Genomic DNA, 20,734 nt, shown 5'->3' on the forward strand with positions numbered 1-20,734 from the left:
GCCTCCACTTCTCAAAGCCGTGCCTCTCTTCTGTTTTGCAGATAACGGGGAATGGAGACCAATTGTCGCAAACTAGTGTCGGCGTGTGTGCAATTAGGTAAGAGCCCACTTCTCCAGCCGGGGTCCCTGGAAGGGAGAACTGCGCCAAACCAGGGCGGTGGGAAGGCACCGGCTCTGTAGGGAGGCCCCCCCCCCCCCACAGCTGGAGCTTTCTCGGGGGCAGGGGGGTGTCTATGCAAAAAGGAAACCAGACTAACACAGCCGCGGCCTGGTCTTGCGGGGGAGGTTTGGACTCAGGTGAACCAGCGAGGATTGCCCTGACCCTCCTCCGGGCTGCCGGTCGGGCGGCCCAGGGACGGATCACCGTCCGCACTGGGTTGCCCGGGGGGTCCCCAGGGCTGGGCACGCGGTCGGTCCCTCTCTAATGGGGTCTTTGCTCTCTGTCCCTCTTTCTCCTCCGTCCCGCCTCGCCCCCTAACCCTGGCCCTCGCCCGGGGCTCCTTTCCGCCGCTCTCGGGCGTCCCCTGCCACCGCACGTGGGGCGGGCGCCCTCGCGGCCCAGGCGTGCAGCCCGCGGCCGTTGAATGTCTCTTCTCCAAAGACTCCGAAATCAAAAAGGTCGAGTTCACGGACTCTCCCGAGAGCCGGAAAGAGGCGGCCAGCAGCAAGCTGTTCCCGCGGCAGCATCCCGGCGCCAATGGTAAGGGGGAGGGCAGCAGCGCAGGCCGCGCGCCCGGCTCCCGCCTCCGGGACTCCGGGACTCCGGTGAAGCGTTGGCGGGCGAAGCCGCCGGAGCCGGTGTCCCCGCTGCAGACCTTAGACAATTGGCTTCTGGGTAGAACGCGAAGCAGCCGTCCCGGGGACTTTAATTCCTTTCCACAAATTATACTGCACTCCTGAGACCCAACACCTCTCCCTTTTCTCTCTCCCTGTGGTCTGATCCCCTGCGCACGCCCCAGCCTACCACGACCGCTCCAGCTGGCGCGCAAAGTGGTCCAACAGCGACCTCTGTCGCTCGTCCGGCCCCACTGCACGCAGCACCACCAGGGCCCACCCGGTCCCTGAAGCTCACAGCCATGCCCCACCCAGGCCTGTGGGTGCAGTTTATCGCGTCCGGCAAGCGCTGTAAAGTTGTGCTGAAATCTCGCTTCGGAGGGAGGGTCTGGGTTCGGACAACAGCCCTGCAGAGCCTGAGACAGCAACTGTGCGCAGCACAGGAGGGCAGCTGGGGTCGTGAGCTTCTGTCAGAGAGACCCCCTGCTGTACTAACTACTGTGGGTTGGGCTTGGATAATGTGGTTCCTTGGCTGGCTGATTTCATCCTAGACCAGTCTGAAGACTTGGGCAAAAGGTTAAAAAATGTCTCCCACGCACAGTCAAGGCCTTGGAGAAATAGAAACTTGTCCTTAGATAATGTATGTATGTACATAAGAGGTGAAGAGGCCTTCTTTTGGAAAACATGTGAAGTTCCAATTTACGGTTTTCTATTCTCCGGGTTTTCCAGGCTCCGTAATAAGTAAGTGCCCAACCTTAGGAGGTTGTTGACCTTTGATAGTGGGAGGAGATAAAACTCCCCACAGCCCTCGGCCCCTAACCCCCTCCTTCCGGATTAAAGTGTAAGGACACAATGTAATGTGTGCCAGAGGGGGTAATTTAGAACTCCCATGAAGTAAACAGAACGTATTACTAAGAAGAAGAAGGGGGGGGGAAGCAAAGGCTTTCTCCGTGTTGCTGAGAGAAAAGCATCATATGTTGAAATAAAACAATGTCTAAAACAAGCTGCAGCTTCGCCGCGGGACACTGCACACATCCTCAGTTGTCCTGCTGGGCCAGTTAAACGCTCACTTGTCCGGGATTAACCCCAAGGAGTTAAATAGGGGCAGTGCAGAGATAATGTCGGGTGATTTCTGTCATTAAGATTGTGTTAAATTCTTCTTCTGTTTGATAATCGGTCGTAAAAATAAATTATTAGACCGGAGAATGTTTGGGAAATGGTTAAAAATCAAGAGCAGCGATGACTCCCAGGGAGAATGCTTTGTGCAAGCTCGGCCTGGGCTCTGACCGGACCAGGGGAGCTCGAAGGTGACTTCGCAGGGGGCGGGTGGGCAGCCGCCTTGCAGAGGGCAAGTTACGTCCTGTGGGCTTTGACCCGGAGACTCGACCCCACCCCCAACCTTGATTTCGTTGACCCAAAGAATTGTTTCTGAAGCTAGGTGGCCTGCCTTTGAGCTGATCGACACAGGACCCCTTCAAAGAGTCCTTGGTGGGATAAGGTCCTTGTTAGGTGGGCAGGATGTGCCTGTGCCGGAGCCTACCGAGTCCAGTGCCCACTGTTAAGTGCCCTGGCGTTCGCTTTTGATGATAGGAGAAAGAAAAGAAATAGAAAATGTTAAAAGGAGGAAAACAAGGAGGAAGAGGAAGAGAAGCAGGAGAAGGAGGAGGAGGAGGAGAAGGAGAGAGAGAGAGAGAGAGAGAGAGAGAGAGAGAGAGAGAGAGAGAGAGAGAGAGAGAGAATAGCCTTTATTTGGAGGCCGGACTGTTCTAAAGCGTGTATGAAAGACTTCTCATCTCACATTGCCAAAACATCTGTTTTTCTATCTATGGACCGAAAAGAAAAATTGCTGTCCAACCGCGTTTAATGACATTAATTTAAAAGAGGCATGTGATGGGAAGAGATACTGAAAGCCTTGATTTTACTGGTCGTGTGTGTGTGTGTGTGTGTGTGTGTGTGTGTGTGTGTGTATGAATTGATAGATGGGGGGAAAGATGTCATACATGAGTAAGTAAAAGCTCTCAGTCACTGCAGGAAGGTCACTAGAGTTAAGTACCTTTTAGATATTATAAAAATAATTTACGGAATATGCAAACTTCTGATTGGGATTTATTTTCTGTGCTTTAAGGGTTTCTTTTAAAAAGGAAAACATAGTTTTAAGTGGCATGTGATGACAAAGAGAGAGCTATAATATTCAGTGATGGCACCTACCTCTCCTCCCTTAAACACCGGAAGCTAGGTGTTCCTTAAGAGAGACTCCAGTTCACATCAGACCTAAGCCAGGCTCCTTGATACCTACCATCAGGCTCAAATCTCGAAACTGGAGACAGTGCAGGGGTTGAGAGGGTTAGTAAAGTAGAGAGATGGCCTGGTACCAGGAAAGGGAGGCATTTTGGCCGGTCCTTCAGAAAGGAGCAGAGGCCAGCTGAGGACTTCTCAGAGTTTTTTAGGAACTCTTAAAATGGTCTTGACCTTCAGGAAGAGAACAGAGTGCAGAATCTTTGGGAGTCGCTGCTGTAGAGTAGGGCAGAAAGCCCACAGCGCTGCCCGCTTGGCCTCAAAGCCTGTCCAGTTCGCCCTGTGACTTCACCCGCTTCCCCCTACCCCCGGCCATGCCATTAATTTTTAAATAGCTTTGACAGAATGGCTGGGCTGAAAGTATTCTGATCGTGCCAAGTCCCAGATTTTCCCCCGCCTAGGAAGGAAACTCTAAGGTCCCTCCCCAAACCCTGGGTCCCCACATACCCGGTCTCCCAGGGTGCCAGCTCAATCTTTTGGAGGATATGGGTAAACTCTGGCCCTCGAATGGGCACAGTTTCCTTCTTGGGTCCCCACTCACATCATTAGAGAATGCTGGCGGAGCTCGAGCTATGTGGACTTCTAATGTAGCCACGAACCGCCAACGGTTCGGTTCGGTTTCCCTTCGCCATTATGAAGCCACTTAAACGGGAGGCCTAAGGAGAGGCATTTAAACCAGCCGGTCGCAAATGCAAAATGGTGGTGCCTGGGGCGGGGATCTGAGCCCCGAGAAAGTGGAGAGATCTTGGCTGTGACAGAGGAGGCAAGGTACAGGCGCTAGCTGAAGGAGATGTGAGGCTTGAAAAAGCAAAGCGACAGGAGAGCTGCGTGGTGGCAGGTATCTGTTTTCTTCCCCCCCACTGGACACTGCCTCCACCACCATTAAACCTGCAGTCTGTTGGCAGAAGCGGCCTCTGCGCCAGTGGTTTCCAACCCCCAGCCCCAGCGGGAAATAGTACCAGCTGTCCAGGTAGTTCGTCCCTGATGACCGGTGGCAAGCGTCCTTTGCAGGTGGCGTTCCTTCCGGCCGCCTCCATTCTCACTCAAAGTTTCTTTAGCCCGCTTAGGCTGTTACTCGGCACAGGCTGCTGTTAATATATGCAGCAGTTGTTAGAGCGACTCCGGGGAAAAGGAAATGTATAACGAAAGCTTATTCGTGAGCAGGAATATACTAATGGAACAATCTGATGTCTTCTTAATCCTATGTAAAAAGCTTTGTCGTCTTCCTAATATTGACTGAATGGGTAATTAATGGCTCTTCATCTAGGCGAATACCCTGTAATCCAAGATAGGCAAAAGACAACAAGCCCAAGTTAGAAGACAAAAGGCCCAACTGCAGCCGCAGGCCCCTCCCCGGGGACTCCAACCGGGAAAGTTTCTTCCCTTGGGAAAGAAGGCTGGGGTGGGAGACAAGACCCATTCTTTCTGAACTTCGCTAACCACCGCGCTTGACCGCTCAGCTCTCCAGAATGCAGCTTTGCTGAATGCAGCTTTACTCTTTTCTCTTTCTTCTGAACTTCTTTAAGACGTACCTATCCAAAAGCCATCCAAAGATCACCCACCCCCCAGATGGATTAATGACCCACGTGCGACACAAAAAGGCCCCTAAAAAGCCTCAACAGGACACTCCCTCCTTTTACAAACCAGTGCCTAGAGTCCACTAAGACTAAAGCAGTTGAGGCGTAGGGAAGAACATACTGGAACACGCTCATGCACAAGTGTGTGCGTGTGTGGAAGAACCATCAGGAGTGATGGCGTCCTCAACGTCTTTGTGAGGATCTGACACGGAGTGCCCACGATTCTCCCAGCATGTTTTGAACGGGCTGACATTTTGATTTAAACCTTTAGAGTAATACATTACGAAGGTTACTACAATGAGGTGGGTTCCTTTTTTTTTTTTTTTTTTTTTTGTCAGCTGACAGCTTTTAAAATATTATTTCGCTAGGGAAATAAAAGCTTCATCTCAGATTATAGGTGGGTATTTTTGGATTTATGTGATTTATGGTCACCATGGCAACTAATGCTGTATGTTAGCTACCAGCATGTCTGGAAGAGAGAGAAAAAAAAAAACAGGAAAAAAAGGGAGAGGAAGAGAAAGGAAAAGGAGGAGAACATGAGCTGGAGAGAGAGGATTGGTTTAATCCAATTATTTTTTTTTAAGTGACTTCAGTTAGCCGCTTGCACTTCCCATTCTCCAAACCTGGATATCTATATTTATTTTCATGTTCCTTCTCTTCCCTTGCTCTCCTCAGCTTCTCCTCTCCTCCTCTCCTCTCTCGCTGTCTCTATTTTCTTTTCTCCCTCCCTCTCTTCTCTATACCCCTACATCACATCTAAGTATACCAATCTCATGGCTCAGTAAAGTGGTGCTTTCTAGAAATTAAATGAGTGCCTAGTAAACCTGCCACGCTCGGGGCAAACCTGTGAGGGGACATTAGCTGTTCCTGGGTTAGTCATGCCAGCACCCCCTTCCTCCCGATTTCTTTTGCTTTTCTCACTGGGCAGTGGGCACCCTAATACCTCCTTAGGCTGTCACCCCAAACCACTTCAAGAGGTTGAACAGTTAGACTGGAGAGGTAGAGGGATGTTTCTATGGGGATGCCATGGTAGCTCATCTTCAGCCTTCTGCTTTACAACAGAACCCTCCTCTCTGACAAACCTGGACTTCTTCTTGTGTTCAGGGAACGAGAAAAACCATCCACTCTGAAGCTTTTAATTTGGGAGGGGTGGTCACTTTCATGGGAGGGGGGGGGTCTTTTCCAGCCTGGCGTGTCAAAACAAAGCCCACTCAGTTGAAAGGGAATAAAAGGCCACTTCTCTGGGTACAGTGCCAGGCCTCCTCTGACCTCTGTGCCCAACACTACCCCCCCACACACACACACACACACTCACTACCCATCATGTGGCCAAGTCCTGGCCAGGCCTAGTCCTTGAGACACCTGGGGCTACACACACCCCTCCTGATGACCTGACAGTTCAGGGAGACCTCTAATTGAGCCATCTTCCAGGGGAGTTCTGAGGGCAGAATCTTCACAAAATTGGAGGATTGACTGATTCAGTCTCAGCCCAGTACTCCGTAACCACCAAAAGGGACTGCCCAGACCTACTGCTCACCGGGATGGGATGGCTCCAGGGACTTTGCCTAACTAACACTAAAGAGTGTGAAATTAAATAAGACTTTAAGACGGGTCATCAATCAGTGGCAAATACCAGCTCAAAACGCGCCTGACCCTGTGTCACCGACCTCCCTCCTGGAGGGTCTTTCTTGGAAGGAGTAAGCAAGAAAACCCAACTGATGGGGCTGCTAGTGTCTCCTAACATGAGGCTTCCTTTCCTTGGGTCCAAGGAGGACACATGACAGAGCCCAGGATCCCTCACCCCCTTTTCTTTTTTCTTTTTCTTTCTTTTTTTTTGGGGGGGGTTGTTTTTTTTTGTTTTTGTTTTTGTTTGTTTGTTTCTTGAATAGAAAACTTCTTTGATGATGGGTGAAGTCACCATCATTTCTGGAGTCAACAGCATGGGTTCACAGTAGTACTGAATTCCCTGAAAGTGTGATTTGACTATGGTCTAAGTCACCTGTGACTGTCCACAAATCTCAAACTGATTACAACTCCAAAACTTGGTCACCACCCCCAAGTCTCCATTGCAAAGCATTTCTTGGTCTCAGTCACACACCTCCACAACCTATTCTGGCATGAACCCTTTGGGTCCTGGAAAGGTGACATCCTATCAGAACTGCTTGGCATATATAGAGCAAGTAGGACAGGGTCAGCTGACTGTGAAAAATACTTTTAAATACATTTGAATCAGTTGTTTGTGTATATGTGTGCTCATGTACATACATGCGTGTGTGTGAACAGATGTACACATGAATATACCTCAATGATGTGCGATTCTGTTTTTACTTTAATCAGCATTCTCTGAATACTGCTTGGATGCCTTTATTCTCTTGACATTAACGATTCCACACAATCTAAAGTTTTTATCTGTTTAGACTTGGCTGTCTGTGTATCTGTATCTTTCCAAAATCTCCCATAATTTGGCACTATAAGGAAAAACCACTTACCCTTGGGTTTTCCATCCATTTGGGGGTCTGGCTGAGGCCCTGTGGTGTGTGTGTGTGTGTGTGTGTGTGTGTGTGTGTGTGTGTGTGTGTGTTTCTATATAATGTTCTACCAGAAGAGTGGAGCCACCAGAGCGTAAGCTGAAAGTCTCTGGGTTGAATGCAAGATGATGTTGGAAATCTATATGGCTCTTTGCACCCTCTCAGTTTTGCAGAAAAATAAGTCTTCAAAAAGGTCCCTAGCCTCAAAAACAAACAAATCAACAACAACAAAAACAACTGTTTTTGACACTTCAAGATTCAAATCTTGAGGCAAAGAAGAGTATGCCCGTCAAAGTAGAGAATTTTTCATTCTTTGATGCAATGGAGTCTATCATGAAATGAAGCATTAATGGGCTGTTGTATTGTGATACCCACAGTCATGATGGGGTTTAAAAGAAGAAACTAGAATATGATTAGTAAACATATTGGGCAGAAAAGATTCATATTGACTTAGTTATAGGTCATTTGCTGGCAAGTGCACAGGAGAAAAATATTTACTTTACACATATACTTTATGATCTTGAGGGAATTAGAGGAAATTCAATAAGAAAATGGCTAGAAACATTTAAAACCCTTATTTAAAAGACTTAAGCAAATTAGAGTCTTATCAGATAAAACCCACTACAAATGTAAGAACATTGTCTTCAGTGAAACGCTGTGGGGTCTGAGAAGAAGATTGGCCCACCAAATCTCAGGGATAAAATGCGTCATTTAAGCACCAGATAATGAGTAGAATGTAAATTAATTTAACCTTCTTTACCAACAGGCTGCTGGTGTAATGTGTATAATTTAGTGATAAGGTTGCAGGACCTAATATAGCTGGATGTATGAGCCTCAGTTAACGCAGGTCTGCCACAAGGGCTTGTGTTCTGCTCTGAGCAGGTGTGTGTGTGTGTGTGTGTGTGTGTGTGTGTGTGTGTGTGTGTGTTTGTGTGGGTAGGACAGGGTGAGGCAGAATAAATGGTTAAAAACCAAGAGTGCTGACCTAGAGCTTATGAAGAAATGTCTCCTGGTAGCCAGATTCTCAAAATGGAATGACAGTGGTGTGACGAGCCTGGAAATAATTCTCGTGTTGGTCCTTTGGATGGTCTTGAGTATTTAAGATGGGAGGAATTGTTGATAGCATTGGCGGTGGTGGGGGGTAAGGGTAGAAGAGAGACAAATGTTATAAATATATCTGTAGTCAGCTTCATCTGCTTAGTGCCAGGCTAAGTTCCCCAACCTTGTGAATAAGGGCTAGGAGGGAATCTGCTGAAGATTCCTTATACTGGCATTGCAAATCATTGACTGTAATGTCAAACAAATTATGCTCAGGGATGATAACACTAACTCCAGGGTAAAACAATCACCAATGCAGAAACTGGGGGAGAGGGCTAGGTTTGCTTTGTGTTCTTTAGCCGACCTAGGCTGGGGGACAAAAGGTGTTTGTGTGTGTGTGTGTGTGTGTGTGTGTGTGTGTGTGTGTGTGTGTGACTAGATCTCAAGCCCAGAACCTCCTGAGAGCTAGGTAAGAGCTCCAACACTGAGCAGACTCCTCCCTTCTAGTCCCACAAAGAATTTAGAGGGGAAAAAAATTATTTTGAATGTGTTTGAATTTATTTCTTTGGGACTTAAATTCCCTTTGGAATAATGCTGCACCGTGCTGATGCCTCCACGAGTGACCTGTTTTGTTTTATACAAATGAAAAAGGCTTTGCTTGTCCTAGTTGGGCAGTCCTCTAGGCTGCACCCTCTCCTCCTCCCCTCTTCCCTCTCCCCCCCCCCCCAGCACAAACCTACTGGTTCTGTCTACTCCTTGAGCTCCCTAGGAAAAGAAAATGACTGTTAAAAATCATCCTTGAAATTGGTCACTTGGCAACGTCCTTAATTGTATGGAAATTCATTAAGGCATATTTTCTATATAATTAGCTCAAGGTTGTTGATTCCAGGGGCTAAAGCCTGGATTTGAATCTGATTGATAATAAAGTAAACAAGGGAGTCGAATTTAAAGCATAGCTCTCTCTCTGGCTAGGACGAACTTAATACAGTGTACAAGGAATTTGAAAGACCTAGGATGTGTCTTAATCAACGTTAAGCAGAATGGATAAGCTTTCAGCATTTCGAAAGCGCTGGGTTAGGGTTTCTACTCTATTGTGAGTTTTCTGTCTGGGGACTAATAAGCATTACAGAGGACGTGATTTGAGGCGACTTTTTATTCATGTATAAATCCAGAGTGAACCACCAAGCAGTTGTTCGACTAAAGTCAAGGTAATTTCCTTTTGACGGGTCCATTTTCTTCTCGATTTCTAATTTATTAGCCTGCCTTTTCAAGACTCTGTCTTCTTTGCAATTAAAGTAAAGCTTCCTCAGATTAGCGCGACATTCACCGGACAGGCGAACGGGGTGGGGGGCGGAATTAAGATGGGGAAAGGTGATTTGCTGGTGTTTTTAACTTCATAGCTTTAGGTAGCACATCTCCTTTCTGTCCTGGCCCGGGGTGTGGGGGAACTCTGGTCTAGAAATGGATGTGGTGAGACACAAAAGGAAGAGAAAAGGGGGTGCTTGCTGAACCGTGTACCTTTCGGTCCTCGACTTTTCTTTTTTCCCCCAACCCTCCGACCCCAAGCCTCCTCTCTCCACCTTCCAGTCCTAACCAAAAGCCGGGTTGCCTTTGGCCGGGCGGGAGCAGAATTCCCAGGAGCGCGCCTGTGTAGACCCGGTGGGCACAGCTGGGAATTAGTTGGGCCTCGCACTGCTGATAGGTGCAGACAGAACCATCCCTCTGCCGCGGCTCGGGGCCTCGCGATTGGTGTGGAGCCACGTCACTCCGACCCCGAGAAGGGTCTGGGAGGAGGCGGAGGCGGGGAGAGCTGGGGAGGGCCGCCGCAGAGTGACGTCTCGCCACCAGGAAGCCCGCCTCTGGTTTTAAGATGTTAGGCCAACAGGGAAACACGGAGCCACAGATCTTGTCCGTCGCTCGCCGGGGTGTCTGGAGCTGAGCTGCGGCGGGGGGCCCGGCTCCAGCTCGACGGCCCGAGGGTGTGTGCGTGCGCGCCGCGGAGGGTGTGATCGGAGGCCCGCGCCGTGGCCGTGGCGGCTGCAGCCGCCGCGGGGGATCTAATATCAGCTACCTGTCCCTGTCACTCTTGACACATCGCTGTCAGGGCTGCAGCGCGGGGGGCGGGCAGAGCGCGCCCGTAACTGCCCTTATTGGAGGGGTATCTGGGGGAGGGAGGGAGGGAGGCAAGAGAAGGGTCTTTGCCCATTCTTGTTTCGCTTTGGATCGTGGAAGTCGGCTCCCTAAAGAGGCTCGCAGCGGCTCCCTCCTGCCCACGTCCCCAAGTCTCCGTTGACCCCCTGACTTTCGGCTGCCCGAACACTTTTGGCTGGAGCCTGCAGCTGGAGAAGACGGGGAGGGGAGCTTGGCTGGAGGACTCGGCAGGGGTTGCGTCCCCTAGCTCTGCCGTCTCGGCTAACACGGGGACGCTCGGCGTCTAGAGTGCCACCCAGAACCGGCGGCCACCGGGGCTCGGCGGGCGGTAGCCCGGGACTCCTAGCGCGCCGCACTCCCTCGTCCATGAACTGCATGAAAGGCCCGCTGCCCTTGGAGCACCGAGCAGCCGGGACTAAGCTGTCGGCCTCCTCCTCACCCTTCTGTCACCATCCCCAGGCGTTAGCCATGGCTTCGGTCCTGGCCCCTGGTCAGCCCCGCTCCCTGGACTCCTCCAAACACAGACTGGAGGTGCACACAATCTCCGATACTTCCAGCCCTGAAGCCTCAGGTAAGGCGCCGCGCTGCCCCACGGACACTTGAGCGCAGCCCCCCCGGCGCCTCCTGGTCCTCTTGATCCCCCGAGGAAGTCGCCCCCTCCTGGGGGAGGCGTGGTGGGAGTGGTCGTTCTGTTAGCTCAACGCAGAACTTCCGGGAGCCGTAATTCTAGTGACCCTGTCCCTTCCATTCGGTCCCCCACCGACTTGGTTCCCGTGGCGCGAGTAATCCGGCACACGCCACCGTGTCTACCTTGGTTTTTTTAGGTCACAAATGCCTCAGCATTTCGATCCAAGGACGTTCAGGGACCGCCCCGCCTCTATCCCTATTCTCTTGTTGGCCTTTACCTCCCAAGGAGCCTCCCTCCTTTAAAAAAGTATTTCTGAAACTGCTTAGAAAGGCCCTTGGCAAGGAGACATAACTCCCCACCCGGTGAAGAGCTGGCCAACTTGGATTCCTACCTGTATCCCAACATCCCCTTTCCTAGCCTTCCAAAACTGCGAGGAAACCTGAGGTTTGGGGGGGGGGGGGTGTTGCCTGTAAACCACGCACATGTGCGTGTCTTGAAAGATGTGTCTTCTCAGGGCTGTATGCTTGTGAGCAAAGGCTATAAAAACGAGTGTACCGCCTCAGTGAGATAAACGTGTAAATAAAACGTGCGGCGCTGGGGGAGGGGAGGAAACGGGGCGCACACACCCACACTTCCACGGCTCACCCCCAGACGCAGCGCTCCCTATGGAACTGAGCCGCCCGGGCACAGCCCTGTCCCCTTCCAGCGGCCGGGCTCTCGGTGCCATCTCTGCCACCCGACCCGCTTAGGAGCTCACGTTTTGCAAGTGGGAATCTGACCGAAACTGTGTGTGTTTCTTTTTGTTCTGTTTCGTTTTGCTGTTTCAGAGAAAGATAAGGGCCAGCAGGGAAAGAATGAGGATGTGGGAGCCGAGGACCCCTCCAAGAAGAAGCGGCAACGCCGGCAGAGGACTCATTTCACTAGCCAGCAGCTGCAGGAGCTGGAAGCCACTTTCCAGAGAAACCGCTACCCAGACATGTCCACTCGCGAAGAAATCGCCGTGTGGACCAACCTTACGGAAGCCCGAGTCCGGGTAGGAACCAGCAGCACCCAGTCTGGGACAACCAGGGGGAAGGCCTTAGCTTCAGACCCTGCAGAGCCGGGGTGGCGGTGGGTGCAAGGCAGCTGGGCGCCGGTGGGAAGCAGCTTTACAAGAAGCAAGGCCGAAGGCCTCCAGGCGGCAAGTGTGCCCGGGGTTACCGCTCCCGGTTCCCAGACAGAGCGGCTGGCCTGGCGCAGGCGCCGAGAGCCTCGCCCGCTCTCTGCCGGGCCATCCGGCGCCCTCCCAAGCTGAGCCGCGCGGGCATTCCTCAGCAAAGGGCATTGTGTTCCCGGCTTGCCGTCGCCAGACGAGCGCCAATAAAATCCCTCCCTGCCAGGAGCTGTGAACAGGCTCCAACCTGTGCGCCTAGAACAAGAAAACCCTCCAGAAACACGCAAGGGTTGGCCTCGCTGGAGAACCTTCGCGCCCAGCCGGGCCCAGCCTTTTCTCTCAGCGGCTAGCAAGAGTTGCTCACAGGTCTTTTCCGGGGCGGGTTTTTCAGCCATTCAGACTTCTCTCACACTCAACTACCTAGTTTTGTAATCCTTGGAAGTAACGACTGTTCTGCTAGCACTTTTAGAAAGAAAGGAGAAGAAAGACGGTTTAATTTGGTTTATTTATCTTCTCGAGGAAGTTCAGCTCTTTGAAGGCTGTACTCACATCCCTCGCTTAATTATAGTTATAGATTTATAAAGAGAGCTTACCTTTACTCTGTAGCAAATCTGCTCCTTTACGGACTGTAGGGGGGGAAAAAGGCTTAAATAAATTACCCAGTAGAAGTATCCTGGTTTAACGCCGGTCGGTGGGAATTTCCAAAATTGTTAAGATTCTGAAAGAGGAAAAATGGAACCCAGAAAACTCCAGAGATCGCTGTTTTATAAAACGCAGTCTGTGTAGAAGAAAGAAAGGGGGGGGAAAAAAGAAGGGAGGGAGCAAAAAGAAAAAGAATATTAAACAACAACGAAAATAAAAACTAAAGTGTATTCCCAAAGCAAAGAGAAGGAAGACACTGTGAGCGCCGCACGGCTGCTGGCTTTTCTGTGGCGACTGATAAAGGAGCCGGGAAGAAGTGGGGAGTGGTTTTAGTTTAACTGCCCGGGCCAGCGCTCCTGCTGGGGCCGCGTGGTTTTGAGCAAGGTCAGTCTTTAGCTTTCTTTCGCGTCAGGGAACGATGGGCCTTGCACGTATTCTTCTCGCCTGGTCAAAGTTTAGAAGGCCTGGAGTAGAAATGACAAGTAATTAAAATAAAGACACAATTTGTCTTTCACCGAAATCCCCGGGGAGAGCCCTCCCACCCCACCCGCTTTTCTGCGGCCCTGTTCCTCTGCCGCGGGTGCTTGCTCCAGTTGCCTCCTTCCAGGCGCTCACTTGTTCAGCCAAGTGCGTGAGGCTTGCTTTTTATAGCAATCGAGTGCAAAGAGGAAGGGGGAGAAAAAAAAAAAAAAAGGAAATCAAGAATGAAAGGAAAAAAGGGAAAAAAAAAAAGCGGATTAGACGGCTGGGCGCGACGGAGATGTGTAATGTGAAACATCACCAGTGTCAGCTCTGAGCTGCTGGGCCAGGCCTCGCTCCAATACACAAAAGCCGCCGTCTGGGGCGACTGGTGGGCCCGGTGTGGATTGGAAGAGGGGTTGTGGCGGGGCCACGGGACGCGGGGTTGGGGGCTGGCCAGCTTGAGTAGCCTCCCGCAAAGCCGAACGACTGCACCGGTCCGGTCCAGAGCTGAGCCGGTAGCTGGCGAGGCCTGCGTGGGCGTGGGGTGGTACAGAGCAAACCCGAGGGAGGTGGAGGGCTGTGGACAGGCTGGTTCAGGGTTCCCGGGTTGCCTAGCTCCTGGAATCTAACGAGCAGACGAGGAGGTGGGCTTTTTGCCTTTCATTTGGTTGTTTTTCTAGGAAAGAAAGGGTGTCGCGTCCGGGTCCTAGCGCGTTGTGGGGGTGGGGGTGGGGGGGCGAGCACGGAGGTACTGGGGGGAAGGGAGGGGTTGTGTGGGAGGAGAGTGGGTGCCCTCTCAGGGCCTCTGGTCCTCATGGCTGGATCTGTGGCTTTGGAATGGAAGCAAGTTTGCAAGGTCCGGGAATGGCCCTGTTCGTTCTGCAGTGTGTTTGGACCCCAGGTAGGGCCTAGGTTGGGGGATCAAGCGACCGGTAGGCAGTTAGGCGTTCGACCGGGGCATTGTGGCACAGCTCAGAGCCCAGGCTCTGGAGCTGCAGAGGACTAGGCCTCGGAGCTTTACCAAGGCCTGGGACACGCGCCAGCCAGTACCGTGTTCACTGTTCCCAGTGGCTTGTAGACTGCAGGGACGCGGGGCAGGCAGCAAGAGGGTGACCCGGGTTGGCTTCTGGCACTTGGTGTGCGAACGAGTTTTTAACCAATCGTTGCCTCTGTGCCCCTCTGTCTCACCCCTTACCCCCCACCACCCCAGGTTTGGTTCAAGAATCGCCGGGCCAAATGGAGGAAGCGCGAACGCAACCAGCAGGCCGAGCTGTGCAAGAACGGCTTCGGGCCGCAGTTCAACGGGCTCATGCAACCGTACGACGACATGTACCCCGGCTACTCCTACAACAACTGGGCCGCCAAGGGCCTCACGTCGGCGTCCCTGTCCACCAAGAGCTTCCCCTTCTTCAACTCTATGAACGTCAACCCCCTGTCGTCGCAGAGCATGTTCTCCCCGCCCAACTCCATCTCCTCCATGAGCATGTCGTCCAGCATGGTGCCCTCCGCGGTGACCGGCGTCCCGGGCTCCAGCCTCAATAGCCTGAATAACTTGAACAACCTGAGCAGCCCGTCGCTGAATTCCGCGGTGCCGACGCCCGCCTGTCCTTACGCGCCGCCGACCCCTCCGTACGTGTATAGGGACACTTGTAACTCGAGCCTGGCCAGCCTGAGACTGAAAGCCAAGCAGCACTCCAGCTTCGGCTACGCCAGCGTGCAGAACCCGGCCTCCAACCTGAGTGCTTGCCAGTACGCGGTCGACCGGCCGGTGTGAACCGCGCCCAGGGCGCGGGGATCCGAGGACGGTCGGAGGGGGGGCAACTCTGCCCCCAGAAAGACTGAGAATTGTGCTAGAAGGTCGTGCGCACTACGGAAGGGAAGAGGGAAAAGAGTATATCGGAGGAAAAGAAACCACTGAATTAAAAAAGAGAGCGCCTTTGATTTCAAAGGAACGCCCCCAAGTGTCTGACATCTTTCGCTGAAAGTATTTCCAACAGTTGCGAGAAGGCGTACACCAACAAATGTTTGACTGGATATGACATTTTAACATTACTATAAGCTTGTTATTTTTTAAGTTTAGCATTGTTAACATTAAAATGACTGAAAGGATGTATATATATCGAAATGTCAAATTAATTTTATAAAAGCAGTTGTTAGTACTATCACGACAGTGTTTTTAAAGTCTAGGCTTTAAAAGAAAGCATGTTATACAGAATCGGCTAGAATTTTCGCTTGCGAGCAAAGGAATGTATATACTAAATGCCACACTGTATGTTTCTAACATATTATTATTATAAAAATGTGTGAATATAAGTTCTAGAATAGTTTCTCTGGTGGATGCATTGTTTCTGAAACTGCTATGTACAACTATCCTGTGTATAACATTTCGTACGATATTATCGTTTTACTTTTCAGCAAATATGAAAAAAAATGTGTTTTATTTCTTGGAAGTAAAATATACTGCATACAAATTGGTGTGGATTCTTTCTCCCTTCCTCTGTCACCTGGCCAGGATGTCTCAATCACTGCCTCCTAAACAAACCAGTTTCCTCTGCCTGCCTAGTCAAACATACAGGGCAGTATTTAAATTCAATAGAAATAGATTCTAGCCATTCGTTGGAAACTAAAAGAGGAAAAGAAGTGTGCCGAGGAGGTGGGGAAGCTGCAACATGTTATGTGTCTCGATTGATTTTTTTTTTTTTTTGGCCTAACTCCATAAGATGCCATTGTTGTTAGCAAATAATACCAGAGAAAGAAGAAAGGTGAAAGAAATTTTGAAGTATGCCAACTAGCTTGGAATTATTCCTAAGCTCACTCAGTCAGAGGGAAAACCACACCTCCAGTCAACTGTTCCGGAGAAATATGGGAGTGTGTACACATATACAGTTTACACACATAAGCTTCTTAGAAGGTACACATCTATAATAAATTCACAAGGAAACACCTTCAGTTCAAAATATTTAGGCCTCCACGTTTATCTCTGAGGCTTAAGTAGAGAGATCCTTCATTTATATTGTATTACTACTTCCAAGTCCTTTGGAGACATGGCAAGAAACAAAGACCATTTCTAATAACTACAGCAGTTTCAGTGTGTCAAAGAACCCAGGGGTCGAGGGTTAGAGTGGAGTTTCCTGGGCCTTGTAGAGCAATATGTAGTTGAGGCAAAGGTCATGCTCCCTGTGTTTTGTTTTAAATAATATTGACCCATTAATTCTAAACCTGCTTGTTCCTGAAATTATACAGGATTATAGTTTGCAAACTGCAGGACAATGAAGCAAATCAAGATGAATTACAGCTTGGGCCCTCCCCCCATCCTCTGACATCTAAACAGGGAATGAGGTCCATGTGAGTGTGTTTGAAAGAACTTTAAGCCCGGCCTCCTCCTTCCAACGCGGCGTTTTAGCTCCTTTTTGTTAAATGTGAAATTTGATTTCGTAACCAGTAGTTAGCACACAAGGCTAACTCGTAAGACTTCGCGGCCTAGGCGCTGGGAGGGTCACCGAGGGTGTGCTGGGGTCTTTTGTTATTCTTGTCCCCCACCCCAACCCCGCCCCCCACAGTATGCTAGGACAAACACCACCCCAGGGAACTGGTAGAGAAAAGTGGTCTCCGGTTTTCTGAAGCCAAGAAAGCCGGTGTTTTTACGCTTAAGTTCTTTTTATCTCACCGAAACTCTACCTAGGAGCTCTCGGAGCTCAGACGCCGAGTCTTTGTTCTGCGAGCATCTGCTGCTGCTGTTTAAACAGATCGCAGATAATATGCCCGATTTAAGATCAAGTGCTCCGTGCACATTAACTTTCTTTCTCTTGAAAGCCTTGCCCCTGTCCTGGGCCGGGATCACGCGGCGGTGGGGGGCAGATAGAAGAAGGCCTTTGGACGAGGGTCACCTCCGTCCTTGTTCACTTGAGAGCAGTGGAGAGGAAAGCCGTCACCCAAGGCGGACTTTGCCTTCTGGAACAGGGAAGGGGGGGTGGAGTGGGGGAGCCAGTCGGTGTCTCTCAGAGAGCTGAGAGGGGGAGCGAACTGGGTAAAAGATTTGGGGATCCTGCCTGGAAGAGAGCCGCCGAGGGCAGCTGGCCCGGTTTACTTCTCCGGCTGGTCTAACCCTGGGTGACTTGGGAGCCTACGTTTAAAGAGGTGAGTCTCAGCCTAGTTTGTTGGCCCAACTTGAATTCTGTTAGAGGAGATCAAAGTGAAAATAAATAAATAAATAAATAAGTAAGTAAGTAAGTAAATAAATAGATAGATAGATAGATAGATAGATAAATAGATAGATAAATAGATAAATAAATAAATAGAGTTAGCACTTCCCCGACTTTGGAGGTTCAGACTGGGGGCGGAGACTTGGGACAGAAGATAGGCCCGTCTCAAACACCTCCCGTACGCTCTCTGGACTTCCATTCGGGCTTCGTCCAGGGCTCACAGGCTACTCACCCTCCAGACAGCTCCTCTCTTTCCCCCAGAGCCGGAGAAGCCTCGTTCCCCTGCGAGCGGGTGGAGCCTGCCCCCTCGCCCCTCCCGCTCCTGCGCGGATCCCCCCCACCCCACCCCCTCCAGCCATCGCCACCTCCACCACCTCAGTTCCACTCAATCGATTTTTGCTGCATGTCAACACTTATGACCGGTGAGTGTGAGGGTATTTTTTCTCCTTCTCTAGGTCTCTTAATGATTTCTGAGCTAGTTGTGTATTAAAGGTGCTTAAAGAAAACTTTCAGGTAATCTATAGCATGAAGACCAACCTCCCCCGCGTGGGTTCAAACATGGCGAGCGAGCGAGCGAGCGAGCGCTGAGCGGGAGAGCCAGGCCTCAGTGGCCTAGGTGCCCAGTGACGCACCTCAGGGAAAACGCTAGAGCAAACCTGGCTTAAAGCGAAGGAGGCCTTGCTTAGCCCCACCGTGGGGTAGGCGCTAGGTCCTACTCACCCACTCACTTGCTACACACTTGAATTTTCATCCACCTTGATGGCTACATTAAAACTGGGTTTTTATTGTATATATAAAGACTTTAAAAAAAATCTCCTTAGGGTCTTCAAACTCACCATTCTTCTAATACGGGATTCGATTCAGGTTGGCGGAGGCTGGGAGAAAGGTGTATACAACTCACACTCCTCTTCATCACCTCCCAGTTCCTCAATCTCAGAGGTAATGCCCAGAACTTACTTATAAATGTAATGGTAAGAGAAATAACGATGGCAAGCCCCAGCCCCACAGGCAACCTGATCCGAAGAGCAATCCGCTTCTCCCTGACCTGGTTTTTCTCGCCCCAGACCTCCCCACGAGGTACTGAAACCTGGAGTCCTCTCGGGAGTGTAAGAACACCACCAACAAATAATGGGGGGAAATAGTTATCTTTAAAGTCCCAATAGTCCCCGAAAGCCCTATAAATTAACCCGTGGAGAACAGAGAACCCTTTTAAGGGGTGTCTATAAAACTCCTGCGCGTCCGGGAAAGAGGACAGCCTCCCGCCCCCTGTCACGGTGGTGACCCAAACAAAGGTCTGTCCTTCAATCCACATCCAAATCCACGAGTCTCCGACGCCTGTCGCCCAGCTCCCCAAGCCTCAGTCGGCCCACCACAGATCTGAGCTAGATGGGGAGTCCCGGCTGGGAGGTTTAACTTTTTTTTTTTTTTTTTTTTTTTTTTTTTTTTTTTTTTGAGTCTAGGAGAGAGGGAGGGGTGTAACCAGATCAGAGTCTTTATGAATATAGACTCCCCATTGATTGATTTATAAACCCCCAGCGAACTGCAGTTAATGTAAGCAGGCACGCTAACATGCAAGAGTCGAGGTGGACTCAGCGAATCAGGTCTGAAAAGGAATGGAAGGGAACCCCCGGTAGCAGATTTTTCAGAGGGAATTAAAAAGAAAACTCCCTTCTCCATCCTCCCAAATCATTGTGCTTTAATTTAACCTGACAAAACGATAATTCTAGAGGAGATGTTTTTTTTTCAAATGAGCTGTTAGAAATACCTCTATGGGCACATAACTGATTTACCTATTCAGATTTTTAGCACATGAAACCGTGGAGATTTTATGCTGATCTTCAAAGGTGTCACCTCCTCCTTTCTCCTGCTCCCCCCTCCCAAGGTAGACCTTTTCAGTGTTGATTTTTTCTATCTGAAAAGATGGAAAGTAGAATTTATTGTGTTCAGGATGCATGGTTTCATTTCTGCACTGAATATTTTATGTTTTATGTAAATGTTGGTTTTAGATTTTTGTTGACGGACTAAGGAAGTCCTGCAAGAAATAAAATGCCCCGATTAAAGTAGTTAATTCTACTTAATTACTCTAAAAATCACAGCTACTCCTTTTGTGGCGATGCACTGTAGCAGTTGTGGAAAAAGGGAGATACTTGAAGCTTAAGCTACTTAGCTGAAGAATGCCTAATAGACCCATCTAGCTTCCTTTTAATTTAAAACATGCTTTTAAAAACATTCAATGGCCGTATGGAGACGATATTTACTTTGGGGTGATAATGTTGCAGGGGCTGCCTTTCTTCCTCTGTCTTTCTAAAAGGAGGCTAAATGAAGTGGAGGCTAATTAGTTGCTCTCCAACCAATGTGTGTGGAGTGGGGTGGGGATAGCCTGCGATTTTGATGGATGTTTCCCCATTCGGTTCTCCTAATCTTCTGGTAAAAATGTTTAAGGTCTCGTTGGCTTTTCTCTCCCTGTCTTTTCCGCCTTACCCTCTTCTTTGCACCCAGCCAAGGTTTTGCTTTGTTTTGTTTTGCTATTTTCTTCCACTCACCCTTCCCCCTCTTCCAGCAATTTAGAAAATGGCCCTTAGTGCTGGAGGCTGATGAACCAAAATTAAGTCTTGGGGTTGTTTGTTTCCTTAGAGCCAAAGCTTTCTTGTTCAAGATTTAGAAAAGTCCCTTTGCTTCCTTCAGTGAGCCGCAGCGCCCAAGGTCCAGAGCTGAAAGAAACCCTTCTTTCTGCTAGTCGCTTTGAGATAATACCTAGAACCTTCCTAACTGTCCCTGATAGAACAGTGGGGCAGGATTTCGATTGTGTATCGGAACTCGGCCAAGTGGCAGCCCAATTCTCCTGCTCTGCCTCTGTCAACAGCCCCAGCAACTAGGTACCACCTCAGGGTTGATTCCTGCACAGGAAAAAATAAAATAAAATAAAAGGGAACTTTGATGGCATCCTTCCCTATTCTTCAGGATGGAGAAAGGCAAGGCTTCCTTAGGCGTCACTTCACGCCAATGCCTGCGTTTGGTTGACCGCCTGTCTCCCAGACAGCCTTCACCTCGCTGTGTGCGGGCGCGGGGGGAGGGGAAGTCTGCGGACAGATGGGGGAGACCCTGCCAGCCATCCTCAGGACCAGGGCTTTGCCTGCCAGAACTCAGGGCTACAGATCTCTTTGAAAATAAAGTAATATCAAACAAAAGAAAGTGAAATAAAAGCCTTCTGCGTGCTCTGGGCCTCAGGCGAATGTTCATTCCCAGGACTTCACCAACCTCAGCGCCTCGGGTCCCCGCTGAAA

At 50.1% G+C, this 20,734-nt stretch overlaps 1 protein-coding gene across 1 annotated transcript; it reads left to right on the plus strand.

Moving 5' to 3' along the window:
* Positions 1-1,076: 1,076 nt before the first annotated feature.
* On the plus strand, positions 1,077-15,719 carry Pitx2 (paired like homeodomain 2). Its single transcript, XM_059266616.1, has 4 exons — positions 1,077-1,233; positions 3,794-3,907; positions 11,819-12,024; positions 14,459-15,719. Exons 1-4 carry the CDS (start codon positions 1,077-1,079, stop codon positions 15,020-15,022), a joined length of 1,041 nt encoding a protein of 346 aa, XP_059122599.1. The 3' UTR covers positions 15,023-15,719.
* The last annotated feature ends 5,015 nt before the right edge of the window (positions 15,720-20,734 follow it).

Source organism: Peromyscus eremicus, chromosome 6 (genome assembly GCF_949786415.1).
Source record: "Peromyscus eremicus chromosome 6, PerEre_H2_v1, whole genome shotgun sequence".
Taxonomy (NCBI): domain Eukaryota; kingdom Metazoa; phylum Chordata; class Mammalia; order Rodentia; family Cricetidae; genus Peromyscus; species Peromyscus eremicus.